The following is a 17,495-nucleotide window of genomic DNA, read 5'->3' as shown; positions in this document are numbered from 1 at the left end:
GGCATGCCACCTAGCCAGCTTCAGCTGCCTTCTGTCTCCCTGGATGAACAGGGAGTTGGGAAGAAATGCTGGCTTAGATTCAGGGCCAGCAGGACCATCTAGCAGTTCTGTCCTCCACCCCCTACGCTCTGCTCCTCTGCTCGTAGCTAGATGAAGGAAGGTTGAGTCCCATGGCCCCAAATCACAGGCTGAGTATAGCACAGGCCATGTGGAGGTGCTGGGTTGGTCTTTTCCTGCAAACTTTTCTAGCACAGAATTGCAGGTGAGGAGGCCCATCCTTCTGTTGGGGCTGACTGCAGAGCTGTGCAGGTCTGGAGGGAGCAGGGAGAATGGAACCAGGACACTCTGGGGCATAGCATCGGCTCTGCTCACCTCCCGGTTCTCCCCACAGCGCTGATCAAGCCCTGGACCGGTTTGCAATGAAGCGTTTCTATGAAGACAAGATCGTGCCCATTGGCCAGCCATCGCAGAGAAGGTGGGTCCCCAGGCTCACCGCCCAGCACCAGCACACAGGCATGCACACACTCACTGTGTGTGAGAGCTGGACCGTGGACCCCTGTGGGGATGGGATGGCTGTGCCCAGGCAGAACAAAGCACCTGTGTTCAGGTGCCAGCCCAGGAGAGGCTGTGCCCAGGGCTGCTGCCTGCCCTGGGAAATGCAGACATCTGCTGTTGGGAGAGCTTAAAGTCCATTTTGCAGGGAGAACAGGCCACACGTCTCACCTTAGGGAGCCCGTAGGTCATTGAGAGAGGCAGACATTAAGCAGGTGAGTGTGCAGAGAAGATGACGTCAGGAAGTGGTTGGTGCTGGGAGAGAGAAAGCAGAGAGGTGGTGGGGAGGGCAGCATGAGCTCAAAGTGGAGTAATGGTGAGCCCCCTTGTGGCAGTGGAGGACGCCCCCATTTTCCAGATGAGAAGCCTGAGCACGGGGCAGAGCTCCTGGAGAGCAGTGGCTGAGCTGGAGTATGCAGGAAGGCCTGGTTGTGGCACGCAAGCCTGGGTGGTCACCCTCTTCCCCTACCGAAGTAGAGCTGGTACCGACCAGGTCCACTGTCAGGATCACATCTGGTAACGATGGTGCTTGGCAGAGTAGGTGTTGGGGGGACCTGTGGGCTTGATCCTGACTGGCAGAAGTGGCCATGGGAGGTGGGGTCCTGTCCTGCCTCCCCTGCTGCCGGTCCTGCCTCCCCTGCTGCCGGTCCTGCAGCCTCCCAGCCTCTCCACACTCCTGGACGAACCCTGTGGCTCTGGCCTCCATAGCTGATGGGAGCGGTGCTGGCATAGCTCGGGGTTAATCCTGCCCTGGCAGTGGGAAGCCAAGGCAGGAAGTGAGTGTGTCCCAATTGGCACCAAGTGACTGACATGGCCAGCCCCGGGGCCAGCCATCAGAAGCTGTGACCCACCAATATGTGCCAAAACTGGCCAGGCCCTGGGGGGAAGTTCCTCACACCCCAGCTTCCTAGGCATTGGTCACCCTGCTGGATAAGGGGTGCCAGTATGGCAGGGATGTGTGTGATGATGGCCCAGTGCACTTTGGACAGGACAGAAGAGTTGAGCAGGGAGTTTGGTCAGGGGTAGCTCCCTGCAACTCTACGTGGGCTCAGACAACACATTAAGCATATGTCTGTGTGTTTTATCTGTATCTGCTGGTGACCCCTATCAGTCACCGCACCTGCTCATGGGTGGGTCACTCTGGCTGGGCCTGCATGTGAAAGTGTAGCAGGTTTCCCATGCGCTGGTTGCCATTTTCCCGCCTTCCTGTCAGTGTCGCTTGCAGGGCCTGGAGCAGCCTGAGGAGTGGATGCCAGTGGGGGAGCAGGAGGGAGGGGCTTTGCCTGCATTCATTGTCCCCCTCCTGCCCCCACACTCATTGTCCCTAGCACACAGACACATCCTGTTGGGGAGATCTGATGGGAACCTGCCATTCCGGGTTTCCGGTCTGAGTAATGGGGCTGGGGGCTGGGCCGGGGCCTGAATAGGAGCTGGCGCTGCCCATCAGATTATCTGGCTTGGGTAGTTGGAGGGGCTCCACCCAGGCGCAGGGATGGTGGCCCAAAGGCCTGGAGAAGGGCCAAGGAGCCCAGAGACAGGAGGAGTGTGGTATCCTGATCACGTGGTCCCGGTCCCCACCCTCCGGAGAAAGCTCGTGTTGGCTCCTGTGCAGCCTCAGGAAGCCGCCTGGCATCTCTGGCTGGAAGTGCCGAGGGATGGTGGGAGGAAGGATTGCCCTGCAGGCTGCCAGATGTCCTGGAGCCCAGACTTCTGCCCTCCCCTGTTCTCCTACTTCCAGCGTCTCGTGTCCTCGCTGTATGTCTTTGGAGAGAGAGTCCTGTGGCCCTTCTTGGTTCTGATCTTCCCTCTGTCTGGGACAGGAGGGTGGGTTGATCCTTGCATTCTTTCTTACCAGATTTCAAAAGAATTGTGGGCTCTGACCCTAGAGATGGGGACACTAACTGAAAATTAGTTGTCTCAAGAGCCAAGCCAAGTCACCAATGCACAGGGACGTCATATGCCTTGCTGAGCTCTTACTATTTGCTGCACTAGTGCGTGGTTGGTGGATCTTCAGGGGTTCAATGGGGGGCTGTGAACATAAGTGTTCACCTGCCCTGGGTTTAGTGTGAGGGTTTTGGAGGGGCCTGGTGGTCAGGCAGTTTGCCTCCTGTGACAGTGAGCAGCTTGAAGCCTGTGTGGGATGTGGGGAAGGAAATTTTGGTCTAACAAGTGGATTCCTGGGCTGGGAGTATCACTGAAAGGAGTGCTCATGCTCACCACCAGGGGGCACTAGAGATCTCCAAGTGGGATGCTGAACTTGCCTCAGCTCCAAGCCGGCGGGGACTTGGGGATCCCAGCTGCCAGGGAGGCCTGTGCTGGGGGCAGAAACCTCAGCTGCCAGGAGGCCTAGGGGTGGGGAGGCCAGGCTGATTGTGTGGCAGCCTAGGCCTCCTCCCTGACGCCACCGGCCTCTCCTGGTTGCAGGTATGTGCACTATTTTAGCGGCCTGCTCTCCGGCGCCATCAAGATGAACAACAAGCCCTTGTTTCTGCACCACGTGATCATGCACGGCATCCCAAACTTTGAGTCTAAAGGAGGTACCTGCTGCCAGCCTTCTAGCTTCACCTCCCCTCCCTTCTCCTTCCCCCCATTCTTTTACCTCCTCCTCTTAAATAAATTAACGACAACAATAATAATAAAGAGGCAGCTCTGAGTGCTTAAAAAAACAGCGCAGGTGTTGCAGAGTTCTTGGGCACGCACTGGGGCCTGAAGTTCGGCATCCTCTGAACTCTATGGCATGACCATCTGTCCACTTGAAAAATGATTCCCTGCTTGTAAGGCACATGATGTTGGTCAGTGCAAAAGGCCTTGCAAATGAAAAGTTAGTGTTTCTTCCCATTTCGTTTTTCTACCTCTCCTCCCCACCCCCCTCCTCCCTTCCTTTCTTTCCTCCGCCACCCTTGCCTCTCTCTGCCTGCCTCCTGTGCTCATTTCTGCGGTTTTTGCTAACTGCATCCCTCCCTGACAGGTTGCCGGCCGTTTCTGCGCATCTACCAGGCCATGCAACCCGTTTACACATCTGGCATCTAGTAAGTGGGTCATGGGAATGAGGGCCTGGGGCAGCCAAGGGCCAGGGTCCAGACCCAGGCCAGGGGGTGAAAGGACAAAGCCAGTGAGGTTTCCCATTAGCTCTGCAGCAGGGGACAACAGGGCGGGTCCCCCGTTTCCTGGCCAGCCCCCAGTGGCTCTTTCTTCTCTGCCCAACTCTCTCTTAGCAACATCCCAGGAGACAGCCAGACCAGCATCTGCATTACCATCGAGCCAGGGCTGCTCTTGAAGGGAGACATCCTGGTGAGTGCAGCTGGCCATCTGTCTTGAGCCCTGCTGCCATCTCTCTCTTCCTGGCCCCTCTCCTGCCTTGACACCTACCTAGCTGCCCCTGGCAGGTGGCTAGCCTGGAAACCATGGCCCCCCAGAACTCCAGCTCACATGGTGCTTGTCCACTCCCCTGCCCTGGAATGGCACATCCCTCTTCTCTTGACCCTGGGCTCCGCTTCTGTCCTGCACCTTCTCCTGGGAAACACCACTTAGCATGCCCTATTGCCTCCTGGCTTCCAGTGGGCACCCAGGACTGCTGTGATCTAGCCTCTGCCATGCCTGCTTCAGTGCACATCTGAGCTTCCTCCTCCCATCTTGCCTCGTGTGCGGGAACCTCCCGGGAGGACACTTTGGTCCCTGCAGGTCAAGGCTGGCCTCCAGCTTTCTCCAGTCTCTCCCCAGTGACCTCTGAGACCCTCTTGGGTGTCGCTGACATCTCCCTAGCTGCATTTGGGGTGAGCCTTGGGGGCTCCTGGCCTCGGGCCCCTGACTGACTCTGCTGCTTCCCCTCCAGCTGAAGTGCTACCACAAGAAGTTCCGCAGCCCAGCTCGAGATGTCATCTTCCGCGTGCAGTTCCATACCTGCGCCATCCATGACCTGGGGGTTGTCTTTGGAAAGGAGGACCTCGATGATGCCTTTAAAGGTGGGTTCGTAGGGTGGGCTCAACTGAGCAGAGCCCCAGTCTGAGAGGCTGTGTGGTCTGCTGGGGCTCAGGCGTGTTCTTGAATGGTGGTAGCAGAGAAAACGGGAGAGAACTGAGAGTGGGGTGCTCTGGAATTCAGGTTGTGATGTGAAGTGGAGGCAGACTGCTGTCCCACCCCGGCCATCACCCTTGCCTGTTCCTTGCCCTGTGTCTCCTCCTGGTCTTCCCCATCTGTCCCATGTGTCCTGTTGGTGACAGTCGCTTTGCCACCCTTCCTTGGGTTTTTGTTTTGTGTAAGGCTCAGTACTGAGGGCTGGGATGGTGAAGGGTGGTGACTGCCTTGGTGAGCTGAAGTGTGTTGCTGAATGGGAAGGCTGAGTGGGCAGGGAGTTTTCTCTCCTAGAGTGGGAGAGCAGTAGGAGACAGGTGGCAAGAGAAGAAGTGTTCAGGGAAAGTCATTTGCTTCTTTCTTTTATCTGTTTGAAGTTATAATCCATGTTACATTGAAGCTCAGATCATTAAAATGCACATGACCACCCATTCACCCACCTACCCACCCAACTCATCCATCCATCCATCCTTCAACTCACCCAACTACACACCCATTAATCCATTCATCTAGCCGTCCATCTACACAATCATCCATCCTCTCACTCAACCCATCCACTCATCTGTCCACAAATTCCTCCCAGCCACCCATACAGTCATCCATCAATACATCCAACAATTCACCTGTCCATCCCCCCGTTCACCCACTCACTCATTTATCTGTCTGTCCATCTACTCCCAACCCAATCAATTCATCTTTCTACATATCCCTCCACTCAAACCTCCCCTTTCTCCTTCCTTCCATACAGCCATACATTCACCCACACAGCCAGCCACTTATCCATCATCCACTAATCTGTTCCCTCTCTCTACCAACCATCACTGTGTGTCTGTATGTACCAGGCATGTGCAAGGCCCTGCATGCAGACATCATACTATGAAGGATGTATATATGCACAGATACCATCCTTGCTGTAATTCCTCTTCCCACAAGCTGTGGTTGGCAATTGGTGCCCAGACTGAGCTTGCACGGAGAGCAAGGAGCAGGGCCAGGCCTTGAGGAGGGAAAGCCTCTCCATGGGGAGCCTGTCAGGACTCTGTGCAGAACGATGCCTCTGTGATGGGTCCTGCTAGCATTGGAGCTGGGAGGTCACATGGAAGATGCTGCTGTAATTGTGAATGCTGCCAGTATTCATGGAAAAGAAAGATCTGGCTAACAGAGTAAATCCGGGATTGGGAAAGGCAGAGGGAGGGTTACATATTTCCCGTTTGCATATAATGGGAAGTCAGGAAAATGGAGAGGCTTAATGTTGGTGCTTAGAATGTAAAAGGTAGTTGGTAGGAAAAAATAGACATAATGACCTAACGAGATTTAAGAGGAAAGAAGGTGGGAAGAGTGTAAATGGACCAAATTGGTCTTCATGGTGGTGAGCTGGTAGAGATTATTTAAAATTCATGTCTAGAAATAGTGGCTATTTGAAGAGGCTTGTAGATAAACGACAGTGGACCAAAAATAGAGATGGTTGGAAATTGTGACCTCAGGCAAGGAGGGTAGGAGCTGGGGTGGGCAGATTGTTTGTGTATAATCTCTTGCATGTATGTTTGTTAACATAGATACATCTTAATCATGTATACATGTATTTCATGTGTTCTAAAAACCAGGTGGCCTGTTTTTTGGGAATTCATTGCCCATATTTTTTCCCTTGTCTGTCTTTTTTTTGCCCCAGATGATCGATTTCCAGAATATGGCAAAGTGGAGTTTGTCTTTTCTTATGGGCCAGAGAAGATCCAAGGTATACCCCGAGTTAGCACTTCTCTCCATTCTCCCACTCCCCGGTCTGCACTACGCTGGCCCACTTGCCACTGTGTCAGGAAAGGCAGGCCAGCAAAAAAGGACCGGGGTGTCCGAGTGGACCCCTAGCTAAACATGAGCTAGTGACATAAACTGCGAATAGGAAAAGCAGACACAGAGGCCCTGGGCTGGATAAACAGTTCTAGTTCCCTTAGGTCATCATCCTGTTAATAGTCTGAGACTGAGAGGGTCATGGTGGGGTGAGGAAGGGGTTGGGGGACACTCACAGGCTCTGGAAGGACCCAGAGGAATATTTCTGAACACTGAGGTGTGGCAACCCAAAGGCCATTTAATAATAGCCTGTGGGTCTCTTAGTGGCTTGTGTGGGGAGACCAGTTGTCCGTCTTCTTTGAACGCAGGCTTCAGGGAGATGAAGCTGGGCTCCGGGCAGGCTGAAGATGGCCCTGCCAGGTTGGGAAGGTGGTGCAACCTGAAGGCCTGTCTGGGAGCCAGGCTTCCGATGCCCAGGGAGAGTACCCCACACTTCCCCTCGGGTTCTGTCTTGAGTGGAGAGCATCCTGGGTGTGAGACAAGGGCATGCCTGAGATGACCTTACCATCGAGGCTGTGCTGTCCCTCCTTCTGTCCTGCCCCCATTACCACCCCAGGGTGACTCTGGCTCCTGGCACAACTCCCAGGGACATAGACGAGAAGGGGGCCAGACACCTAGCCAGAGAGCCCTCCCGGCTTTCCCCAGAGCAGGATGTGTATCTTCAACCCTCAGTGTGTGTCCTGACATCCCCCTGTGACCCAGTGTGAGCCTCTTCAAGAATGTGCAGGAAACCAGAGCCCTGGGTTCTCCAACCAGCTCAAGCCACGGGTCCCTCCTTCCCCTCCTCAGGCGCAGAAAATTGAAACTCCCGCAGGGGCTGGGAGGAGGCTGTGGGTTTCCTGTGTGTTCCACCTGCTGACCCCTGGCTCCTCTCCCCTCACCCTGCCCTGTTCACCCAGGCATGGAGCACCTAGAGAACGGGCCCAGTGTGTCTGTGGATTACAACACCTCCGACCCCCTTATCCGCTGGGACTCCTATGATAACTTCAATGGACAGCGAGAAGATGGCATGGAGGGTAGGCGGGCACCGGGGCCTTCTAGCCGCTCCCTTTTCTTGATTTGCTTCGGAGCCAGTTGGGTTCAGAGGGGAGAGAAGGCAGTGAGCGTGTGTAGTTGGGTGGAGGCAGAGGCAGACAAGCAGGTGTATTTGTGAAGTGTGAGGACAGAGCTTGTGATAACAACGTGGTGGCCACACACACTGTCAGGGCCAGGTGAGTCTCATGGATGGCAAGTGATCTGTCAGTGGGAGAGGGTTTTTAAGAATCACTTGTGGCCTGGGAGGGTTGGCCAGAGGACAGTGGACGTCGAGAGCCCCCGCTCCTGCTCTATACCCATGCCCGCTATGGGAGTGTCTGCAGGCTTGGGTTCTGTGGGGTCAGGACACTGGGAATGCAGGGACGCAAGCCCTCAGAGCCAAGTAGCTTTTATCAGGAGCCAATTCAAATGTTTGACAGCTGGCAGCGCACCGATCACTTCTGAAATGTGCAGAGGAAGCTGTGGAATGGAGATGAATATGTGTTTCATTTCACTCCCAAACCCCACATGACGCCTTGCGGTCAGCTGCACTGCGGGATGTTTCAGCAAGTTTCATGTGCCCTGTGGGTGTGTTTGGTTGCAGCTCCCTGGAGTGTGTGTGTGGTGGTGTAGGTGTGGGGACTTACGCCCAGGGCTCTGCAGGTGCCGCCTTTCTCTGATTTGGTTATGGACCTCAGAAGATGGGAGCAGGAGGATGCTTAGATGCTTGAGCTGTTTGCATTTGGGGTAGCTGAGGCAGCACTCTCTTACTTAACCCCATGACCCAAATGTGCCACACTGGCCTGCAGCTTCTCCTCTCAGCTCAGTGTAGCTGGGCAGACTGGTGACGGGAGCCCCCTTCCTGCACTCTCAGGACCACCCCGTCTCCTGTATCCCATGTCAAAGACTTGGATTTGGGGCCTCCCTCTGAGTCTTTTCAACCTTTTCTTGACTGAGGATTCTCCCTCCCACCTTGCAGGGAGTGGCTCGTCTGTTTTGGACAGGTTGATGTTGCTGTGACAAAGGGCCCTAGAAGTCTAAGAGAGGCACCGGGATTGGTCTCCGGTACAGGCCTCATGGCTTGTTAGCAGGAGGGGCCAGGGAGAGAGAGGGAAGCAAGAGTGAGCCAAGGAAATCCAGATGTATAACAACCTGCTTGTAAGAATCCAGTCCCAACATACTGAACCCACTCTGAAGAGATGAGCGTGGACCGCTTTGGAGGTCCACCACTCATGACCTCTCCACCTCTCACAATGCTCCACTTCTTTTCTTGAAATATTGATTTGTTTTGGAGTTACAGAGATGCAGAGATGAGAGAGAGGGAAAGAGAGATACACATGCAGAGAGAAATCTTCCACCCAGAGGTTCACTCCCTGGGTGGCTGCAGCCTCCAACGCTGAGGAGCCAGGCACCTCATCCAGGTCTCACATGTGGGTGCAGGGACCCAAGGACTTGGGCTGTTCTCTGCTGCTTCCCCAGGTCATTAGCAGGGAGCTGGATCAAAAGTGGAGCAGCCAGGACATGAACTGGCACCTATATAGGATGACAGCATTGCAGGTGGAGGCTTTACCCGCTGTGCCAAAATACCAGATCCTACACCCCACCTCATAAAGGTTCTACCACCCTTGGGTGCTGGTGCACTAGAAACCAAGTTTTCAGCACATGAACCTTTGGGGCACAAAACCTGGCATCCCCAAAGCACTCCTATTTTCCCCCTGCAGCTCTCTCCCCTGGCACTGAGCACCCCAAGAGAATGCTGCCTCCATGCCCCCCTGCCACCCCCCCCCCCCCGCGTGCTGCTTGGCTCATTCTGGGGATGTTTGCGTTTTTACCAAGAACACTTGGCAACTGGGAGGAATTTGTAATGTCTTCCCATCTCTCCCTGGGGCAGATTCCGCACGCTGATAAATGTAAAAACATTAAGTAAACCAGAAAGTGCTGGGCAAATAAAAGGTAAAATAATTAAGGGCAAGAAGGAGTCGAGGTGGGGAGGATGCGGCTGTGGGCAGGAAGGAGCGGACGAGGCCAGGAGACAGAGGCGGGGCTGGCGCCAGAAGCCCTGGTCCTTCCTCCTGCACCCTGGCCCATCCTCTCTTTTCCAACCCATTCCCTGGGGCAGGGCGATGGAGGCTGCTGACCTTTGGGCTAGCTAAAGGTCATGGGGGACAGAGGGGCTCCTGTCTGCGGACTGGGAAGCTGGCCCTCCGCCTGGCCTCTCCTCTACCCTGGCCTGGCCTGACCGGGGGCTGGAGACATGAGGCTGGAGAGGCTGCCCTCTGTGCTCCCTGCTGCCCACTCTAGGGATCAGGATGTGAAGCTGGCACAGTCCTGGCACATGGGCAGTGCCCACAACCCGATCCTGCCACTGCTTGGTGGCACTCCTGGAAGGTTCTAGGTGGAAGCATTTCCCTGAACCCACAGTCCTGAGAAGGAAGCAAAAGGCCCGTGTCTGTCTTGCTGGTTAGGGGCAAGTCCCCATGCCTCAGTTTCCCCATATGCTAGCTGAGACCAGGGCACCTAAGCCCCAGGGGTCCAGTAGTCTCGGATTCGGCCTGGGTCCACATCCCAACCCTGCCTTTACCAAAGTAGGTAAGAGGAGCTCAACCTTTACCAGCTGCATGCGCTCGGGCCAGGTCTTTCTATCATCTTAATCTGTCGCTTGTGGAATTGGGATGATGATGTTACCTGATTACTGTGGCAGTTTTTAGCACAGTGGTTAAGAATCTGACTTTTGACAAGATGCTGTTCCTGAGTGCCTCCATTTGCAGGGCTGTGAATGGGTTCATGTGGGTACTCCAAGCTGAGGAGGGGCTGCCTGTGGTGTTGGCTCGTGAATCAACATGGGTGTATCTGTTGAGGCCATGGGGGTTCTGCTGATATGGCTGAGGAAGGGTTTGGAGTTGCCAATCCCCAGCCTTGGTGCCAGGGCCTCATCTAATGCTCACAGGGACCCAGGGGAGAAACTGGGGCCTGGACAGGCTGCAGGCTCAGCAAGGGCCAGTCTGCCTATGACGTCACCAGGGCCCCCGCTCTGGGGACTTGCCTGGATCCTCGTGTGTGTGTGTGTGTGTGTGTGTGTGTGTGGCCTGCCTGTGTGAGAGAGGAAGGGACTGGAGGAAGTAAGTGGTGAAGGGAGTGGGACAACCAGGAGACCACAGGCTCCCATGTGGCAGGCAAGTGCATAAGTAGGACTTCACAGCATGTGGTGGCTGAAGGCCCTTAGCCCCCTGCTCCCACCACGGAGCAGGAATCTGCAGGGAGGAGCCAGCCTCCTCCGGCTGGAAGGGGCACAGTGCCCCAGATGAGATGGGGCCATTTCTGCGTGTGTTTCAGGCCAGCCGCAAGGAAGCAGTGGCAGGAGAGCCCAGGCTAGTTTCTCCTGAGGCTGCTCAGTGGTGCTGAGGGGAGGGCAGGTGTCCCTGAGCCAGGCAGCAGAAGCAAATGCCACCTCTGGCTTGTGTCCTCTTGAGTGACCCCAGTCCTGTGTCCATTCTCCCCCCCTTTCCCAGCAGGTGGGCAGGCATGAGGGGTGGCTAGCCCTGGTCTCAGAGCATGTGCCACTTCCTTGTTGCTGCAGAAACCCTCCTGAGGACCCTGTGCTTAACCTCTTCCTGACATCTGCAGTGCCCCCAGCCCAGGTTCAAGTTTACTACATGGACACTGAGGCCCAAGAGGGAAGGGACTCGCCCGAGGGGCAGGAACCCCCTCCAGCCCACCATGTATGGAAGTTCAGGAGGGCACCAGAGTCACTGGAATGCTGGGGAGAGAGAAGGGGGATCTGACTCCAAGTCCCTGGCATCCCTTTAAGCCCAGCCTTAAAGCTCCATTCCGCATATGGATCTGGGGCATAGGAGGACCAGTCCTGCCTCACATACCCAGATTATGTGCAAGAAGATGCCCTAGGCCTTGGTCCTGACCCAGGAGGAGGTGTGCAGCTGGCGGCTCAACACCCTGGCTGATGGCACAGTTTGCAGCTCCAGGAGCCCCATTAGCGCTTTGGCCTGAGTTCTGAAGCCCTCTGCCCAGCTCCTGGCTTCCCCGGCAGCTGGCCTGGGCTGCCCAGAACAGACTCCAGATTCCTCTAGAGCATTCGCTCCAGGGCCAAGCTTGTGGGAAGCAGGCACCCTGACCTGGTTTCATGGGCACCTTCTGTTTTCTGAGAAGACCAGAGGCTGGACAGGCCTGAGTCATTTGCTGTCCACCTGTTCACTTACACCCTGCCTGATGCTGAGTTGCTTAAAGCTTCAAGTGACAGAGAAGGGCTGGGGGTGCAGGACTGTGCTGGGCTGATGAGGAGTCAGGGCAGCAGGTTGCCCAGGGCCAAAAGACAGGCTGAAGGGAGAACAGGATGGGTCCCCAGTTGGGTCTCCCTGGGCAGTGGCCACCAGCCCAGCTTTGCTTCTAGGGGCTGCTGACAAGGTGGTGGGCCCTTGCAGCCTGTAGCCCTGTCCTCAGTGTCCCAGCCTGCACTCAGGAATCCCTGTGAGCTTGTGCAACGATTCCCTATTGGGGACTAGAACAGGTGCCCATATGGGATGCTGTCACCAGAGACAGCAAGACACCTGTTTTTCTTATTGGCTCCTACCTGTGTGTGTGTGTGTGTGTGCGCGCCCATGTGAGTGTGTGTGTTCCCCTGACTTGATGCAGTTTAGGCTTATAGAGAGCAGAAAGGAGGTGCATGCCTGGCATTATGGCAAGGCTGCATGGGCATGTTTTGTGTGGAGACAGAGGCACAGGTGAGAAGACGCTTGGGTTCTTTGCCAGTGGAAGGTTCCAGAGGTGTGCAGTGCTGCCTGTCTCGCTTGTAGTGCCTGGGGTAGGGTAGAGAATCGGAGGTTCTGGAAACCGTGCAGCTTCCTCTGGCTGGGCTAAAGCTCTGTTCAGGTACACACATCCCTTTTTTCTCCACAGCCCAGGCAGTGCTCAGTCTCTGCAACCTCCTCCTGCTGCAAGTTTGCACGCTGCAGGTGGCTGGTGAGATCTGAGAACCCACGCCGGCTCTCTCTCTCCCGGTCCCTGCCAAGGGGTCACTGAGGGGGCCGATGTAGCCCACACAGCCCCCTGTGTTTTCCTGGCTGCATGCATTCTCTATGGCCAGAAGATTCTTTTGGCGTAATCCCAGCAGACCCCATGAGACCTGCAGCCTGACTGTGCACTCTCCCGCATGGCTCCTGTCATTTCTCCCTTCCTGAATGTTCTGCCACTGTGATATGAACCCATGCACAAGTCAGAGCCACAGAACAGTCCACAGCCCTCGCTCCCTCTTTTTCCTTTTGAATGCATCTAAGAGCTACATTGGAATATGTTGATGCTATGCCCTCACCTGTTGCAGGTATTTGATTTATTGGGTTATAGCATCTTTAGGCTATACAAGCACCACCATGGTTTTATTATCTTTGTAAACATGTGTTTATTGGTTTGAGAGGCATAGTTACAGCAGAATGGGAAGGAGAAAGGGAAAGAGAGTCTTCCATCCACTAGTTCATTCTCCAAAGGACCTTCTGGGCCCGGCAGAAGGCAGGAGCTTGGAACTCAAGCTCTCCCATGTGGGTTGCAGGAACCTAAACACTTGGGCCATGATCTTCTGCTGCTTTCCTGGGTAAACTGAATGAGCAGTGGAGCAGTAGGGACCTGACTGGCATTCATATTGGATGCTGGTATTACGGGTAGCAGCTTAACTTCCTGTACCAGAGTGCCAGCTCCCATTTTCCTATTTATTTATTTACATATTTTTATTTGAAAGGCAGATTTACAGAAAGAAGGAGAGAGAGCAAGAAAGAGAGAAAGAAAGGTTCCCAATCAGTGGTTCACTTCCCAAATCCCAAATGCTTGCTATGCCCTTTTGCTCAGACTGAGGCCAGGTCCAGATCTCCCTTGAAGGTAGTAGGAGCCCAGTGATTGGAGCATCACTTCCCAGGGTCTGTGCTAGCAAGAAAATGGAGCTTGGAGTGGAGCTGTGTTGAACCCAAGTCTTCCAATGTCGGGTGCAGACATCTTCCCTGGCCTATCAGCTACTGGACTAAAAGCCTGTCCCAAAAGCAAGAATTTCATTCAAGAAAAGATCTAGAATGAAGAGTGATGTAAGGGTTCCAGAATGAGGGAGCTCAACCAGACTCAGAGGTCTGCATTGCCCCCTGTCTTTTACTGATCTTGATCTTGGAGGTTATTTGTTTATGTTCTGATTGTAAGGCTGATCTCTTTCCAATCTTACTCCTGGTGCACACACTGCTTGAAGACCTGATCCCAGGCACAAATGAAGAAAAACTTCCCACCAATTCTACCTGCCAGCCAGTTCAGCTATCAGCATGGTCCTCTCTTGTGCCTTCCTCTCTGGGCTGGATGGATACAGGACTGTAGGAAGGAGGCCCGGAGTTGGGGAATAAACATAGTCTCTGTGACCAGTGATGGTGGAACTGTGGGAGAGAGTGTGTGCAGTGGGGAATGGAACTTGTTTTCTCTGGATTTGGTATTCTCGACTTCTAAACATTTGCATGTGATAGGGGAGGGTAACCTGGCAGGAGAGGGGTGTAACATTGCAGGTTGTCCCAAAGAATTCAGGGATGGGGCCTGAGGCTCTCAGATCTGGTTTCTGAGCATTGAGTTTGAGGACTGAATTTCTAGTCCTGGGAAGTCCTGTCTTCGACTAATGCACCTGAGCATGGCTTATGACTTCTAGGAGGTTGCAGGGGTGTGTGTGGGGGGGGCACTGCTGTCCTCTATCAGATCACAAAGGAGAAAATTCTTGGAGTACAGCAGGAAGGTGTCAGGGTTAGCCGTGTGGTAGAACTCCCCACAGATGGTGGATCAGCTGTGGTAGAGAGGGGAGAACAAAGGGAGGTGGGTGCCACATGGTCACCAGGGTGTGGATGATTTGGCTTCCTGAGAAGGGGTCTTCCAAGAGGAAGGTCTTACACTGAGTCACTGGAACAATAGGAGTACTGAGAAGTCAAGTGCAAGGGTGTGCTGACCTTGTGGTTAAGAAAGATGTCACCCCTGACCCCAGTGTCTGCCAGTGTCACCCACTTAGTGCAACTCCCTGTCTGTCAGGTGTGGCTGCATTGAAGACTGGGGACCCTGAGCTGGCAGGCTGCAGGGCAGGCCTTGCCCTTGGAACTTGCCGTAAGATGATATCCTGCTGCATGGCTATGCCTTTGGCCTCCATAATCTGCCATCGGGTGCAGGGCGGGTGGAGGGCACGAACCACACTCCGCTCCGAGCGGGTCCCCAGCATTGGCTGGCAGCCCGGCAGCATAATGTGCTCTCTACTGCTCAGGTGTCCAACTGGCAGCTGCTGAGTAGGGGGTGGGCACTCTTTCCCCCTCAGCAACCGACCGTTGTGCTCTCCCACCAGACCTGCAGATGCTGCTGGGGCCGGCGGCAGTGGGGGGTGGCTGGATGCCAACTGTAATCCTTCCAAGAACAGAACCTGAAGCTCTTTCATCAGATGCTTACTTAGTCCAGGCTGCCTCTCACCCCTCCTTCCCTTCTGCACACCCTGTTTCTTCTGTTCTTCCTTCCTCTCAGATGGCAGGCCTTGAGCTGCTGCAGGGGCCAATGGAGTGATGCCCGGGCTGCTTGGAGCAGGGAGAATGTCAGAAGTGCACAGGGACTGTGACCCCCAGTCCAAGGCCAAGTGCCATGGCCCCTGGAGTAGTGGTAGTGGTCAGAGGGGATGGCTTGGCGAGGGTCTACGTGGGAACAGACCTTGTGGGGAAAGAGGATACTGAAAGAGGAGGGGATTTTCAAAACCAGTTATTGAAAGATTTATCTTACTGTATTTAGCTATGGAGGTGGGAGAGAGAAAGAGAGATCTTCAGTCCACTGGTTCATTCTCCAAATGGCTTCCACAGCCTGGGTTGGACCAGGCCAAAACCAGGACCACGAGCTAGTTTCTCCCATAGAAGTACAGGGGTCCAAGGACTGAGTCATTTTCTGCTGCTTTCCGAGGTGCATTTACAGGGAGCTGGATTGAAAGTGGAGCAGCCAGGACACAAACCAGTGCTCATACGGGATGCCAGTGTCATAGGCAGTTGCTGTACCTGCTGCTGGGCTGCCTCGCTGGTTCTCGGATTTTAGAATTGGAGAGTGCTATAGGGACATTGCTTGAGACTGGAAAGTGGAGGAAGAGCAAAGCAGTCAGATTTGCTAGGCTTTCTGCTAGTGATTTCTCCGTCTTGGGTTCTAGAGGAGGCAGAGAAGGTACAGTGTGCCCAGGGGCAGTGTGGGGCTGAGGGAGGCAGCCAGCCCTTGCGCTTGCTGCTGTTGAGGGGGTACAGGGACCTCTGTGTCCCGCTCCAAGCCCCTTTTTGGCTTTTCAGGCTTTTGCAGACACCTTTGTCAGGAGATCAAGGTGAAGGAGATCACAGGAAACTGTTACAGAAGGGGCTACAGGCCTGAGGTTCCTGCCCTTGTGAACTTGGTCTCTGTCAGCCACTATGCATGGCCGTGCAGCTTGGCCACTGTTTCTCTTCTTAGCCCCGGGTCATGCCTACAGAAACTGCAGCTGGCACTCAGACCCTGCTTGGGCAGAGGACAGGCCGAGGCTACCCCCAGTTTTAGAGTGTGCGTGACTCCAGCCCTGTAGCAACCTAATTAACCCCAGGTCAGCCTCCAGCCCTTAGAGAGGAAGGTTCCCCTTCTGGATTATTCTCTGCTGCACCTGTTCAGACCCTGGGTGCTCCTTGTGCCCTGGCCCTTGCTGTCTCCCTGCAGCACTGTTCCTGCCCCTGGGATGCTCAGGTGCAGGTGCAGACCAAGCCTGCATGGCTCTTTGACAAGCCTCAGTTTGCTCCTTGATGGTTGTCTGGATTCTGTCTATCCAGTAGCCTTTGAGTGGCCATGTCCAACCTTCGGCCGGTCTCCTCAGGTTGCTTCTTGGCCTGCCTGCCCCCTGCCTCCCTCTCCTCTGGTGCCGGATACCCTCCCGCCGCGAGCCCCTGCTTTCTGTCCGATGGACAGTTGTGAGGCCATTTGCAGGAAGAGAGTTCAATGGATCTGGGGTCTGGCAAGTGATCAGTCCTTCTTCCCTTTCATGTTCTCCCTCCCTCCCCTTCCCCAGCTGCTTAAGGATGATTCATCCCCTATAAATCTCCCCCTTTCTGCCCCATGCCGCTCCCCCTGGCAAGAGACCTCTTTGTGTCCTGCCAGAGTTGTTTAGCTAACAACAGTCTCAGCAGAAGGCCGCTTGCACTAAGGGAGAACCACAGCATTGGGCTCAACTCGCATCCCAAGGGAGACACCTCAGGGGTAGAGAACATGGTGTGGGGACCCAGACTGCCTGGGGTCAAGCCCCAGCCCTGCTTCTTGCCTGCTGTTGATCCGGTACAGATCACTCAGCCCTTCTGAGCTTCAGTGTTCTTTCCTATAAAATGGGGAGAAGGAGAGTGACTGTTTTACAGGGTTGAGAATTGAGAGAAAGCCGTGGCTTAGCTCAGAGGCTGCTATCCAGAGGTCATGGTTAAGCATCCTCACCCAGGTGGTGCTTCTCCATGTGTGAGTGGGTTCACCTTCCAGCCATCCCAGTTCTTCAGCTACATTCTCCACCAGGGCCTCTGGCTGAATGTCTGAACCAGGTGGATATCAGGTGCAGCTTGTCCCTGGTGTCAACCAGATGCCTCGCCCTGGTCCCTGTCCTCCTCCCTCCAACCCCTGGCGACTCCCTCTCTCTGCTCCAGACTGCACAGTGAGTCTCCATGGTTCCTGTGTCCCTGCCAGTCATCAGTGATGCCATGGTAAGGGTTCTGGCCACCTGCATTTGAGCCAACAGAACACAGGCATGTGAGGATGACGTGGTGACGGGCACGACCCTGAGTGCACTCTGCTGCAGAAAGAGAGAGGAAAGGTACAGCATATGTGCCCTGTGGCTGTCCTCGGTCACTTGCTCTCATTGAGGAGACATTCACTGAATGCCTCCTGTGAGCTGATCACTCACTATTCAGCATGGTGAGGACGCGACAATGGATGGGACCAAGAGCCCCTCTCAGTGGTGATGCTGCCCTAGCAGAGGAAGCATGATG

The 17,495-nt window shown here is 54.9% G+C and overlaps 1 protein-coding gene across 13 annotated transcripts in view; it reads left to right on the top strand.

Annotated features, from left to right (window-relative positions):
• TNS1 (tensin 1) overlaps positions 1 to 17,495 on the top strand; it is a 203,458-nt gene that overhangs the window by 129,627 nt on the left and 56,336 nt on the right. For all 13 annotated transcript variants that reach the window (XM_058664988.1, XM_058664996.1, XM_058664987.1 and 10 more), the window contains 7 exons: positions 392 to 475; positions 2,977 to 3,089; positions 3,521 to 3,581; positions 3,768 to 3,843; positions 4,385 to 4,514; positions 6,290 to 6,355; positions 7,365 to 7,481. In XM_058664988.1, coding sequence (XP_058520971.1) covers positions 392 to 475; positions 2,977 to 3,089; positions 3,521 to 3,581; positions 3,768 to 3,843; positions 4,385 to 4,514; positions 6,290 to 6,355; positions 7,365 to 7,481 — 647 coding nt within the window. The remainder of the gene's footprint in view (positions 1 to 391; positions 476 to 2,976; positions 3,090 to 3,520; positions 3,582 to 3,767; positions 3,844 to 4,384; positions 4,515 to 6,289; positions 6,356 to 7,364; positions 7,482 to 17,495) is intronic.

The sequence above is a fragment of the Ochotona princeps genome, chromosome 5 (assembly GCF_030435755.1).
Source record: "Ochotona princeps isolate mOchPri1 chromosome 5, mOchPri1.hap1, whole genome shotgun sequence".
Classification (NCBI taxonomy): Eukaryota; Metazoa; Chordata; class Mammalia; order Lagomorpha; family Ochotonidae; genus Ochotona; species Ochotona princeps.
Note: the sequence above shows the minus strand (reverse complement) of the source record. Positions and strands in the feature narration are given on the sequence as shown.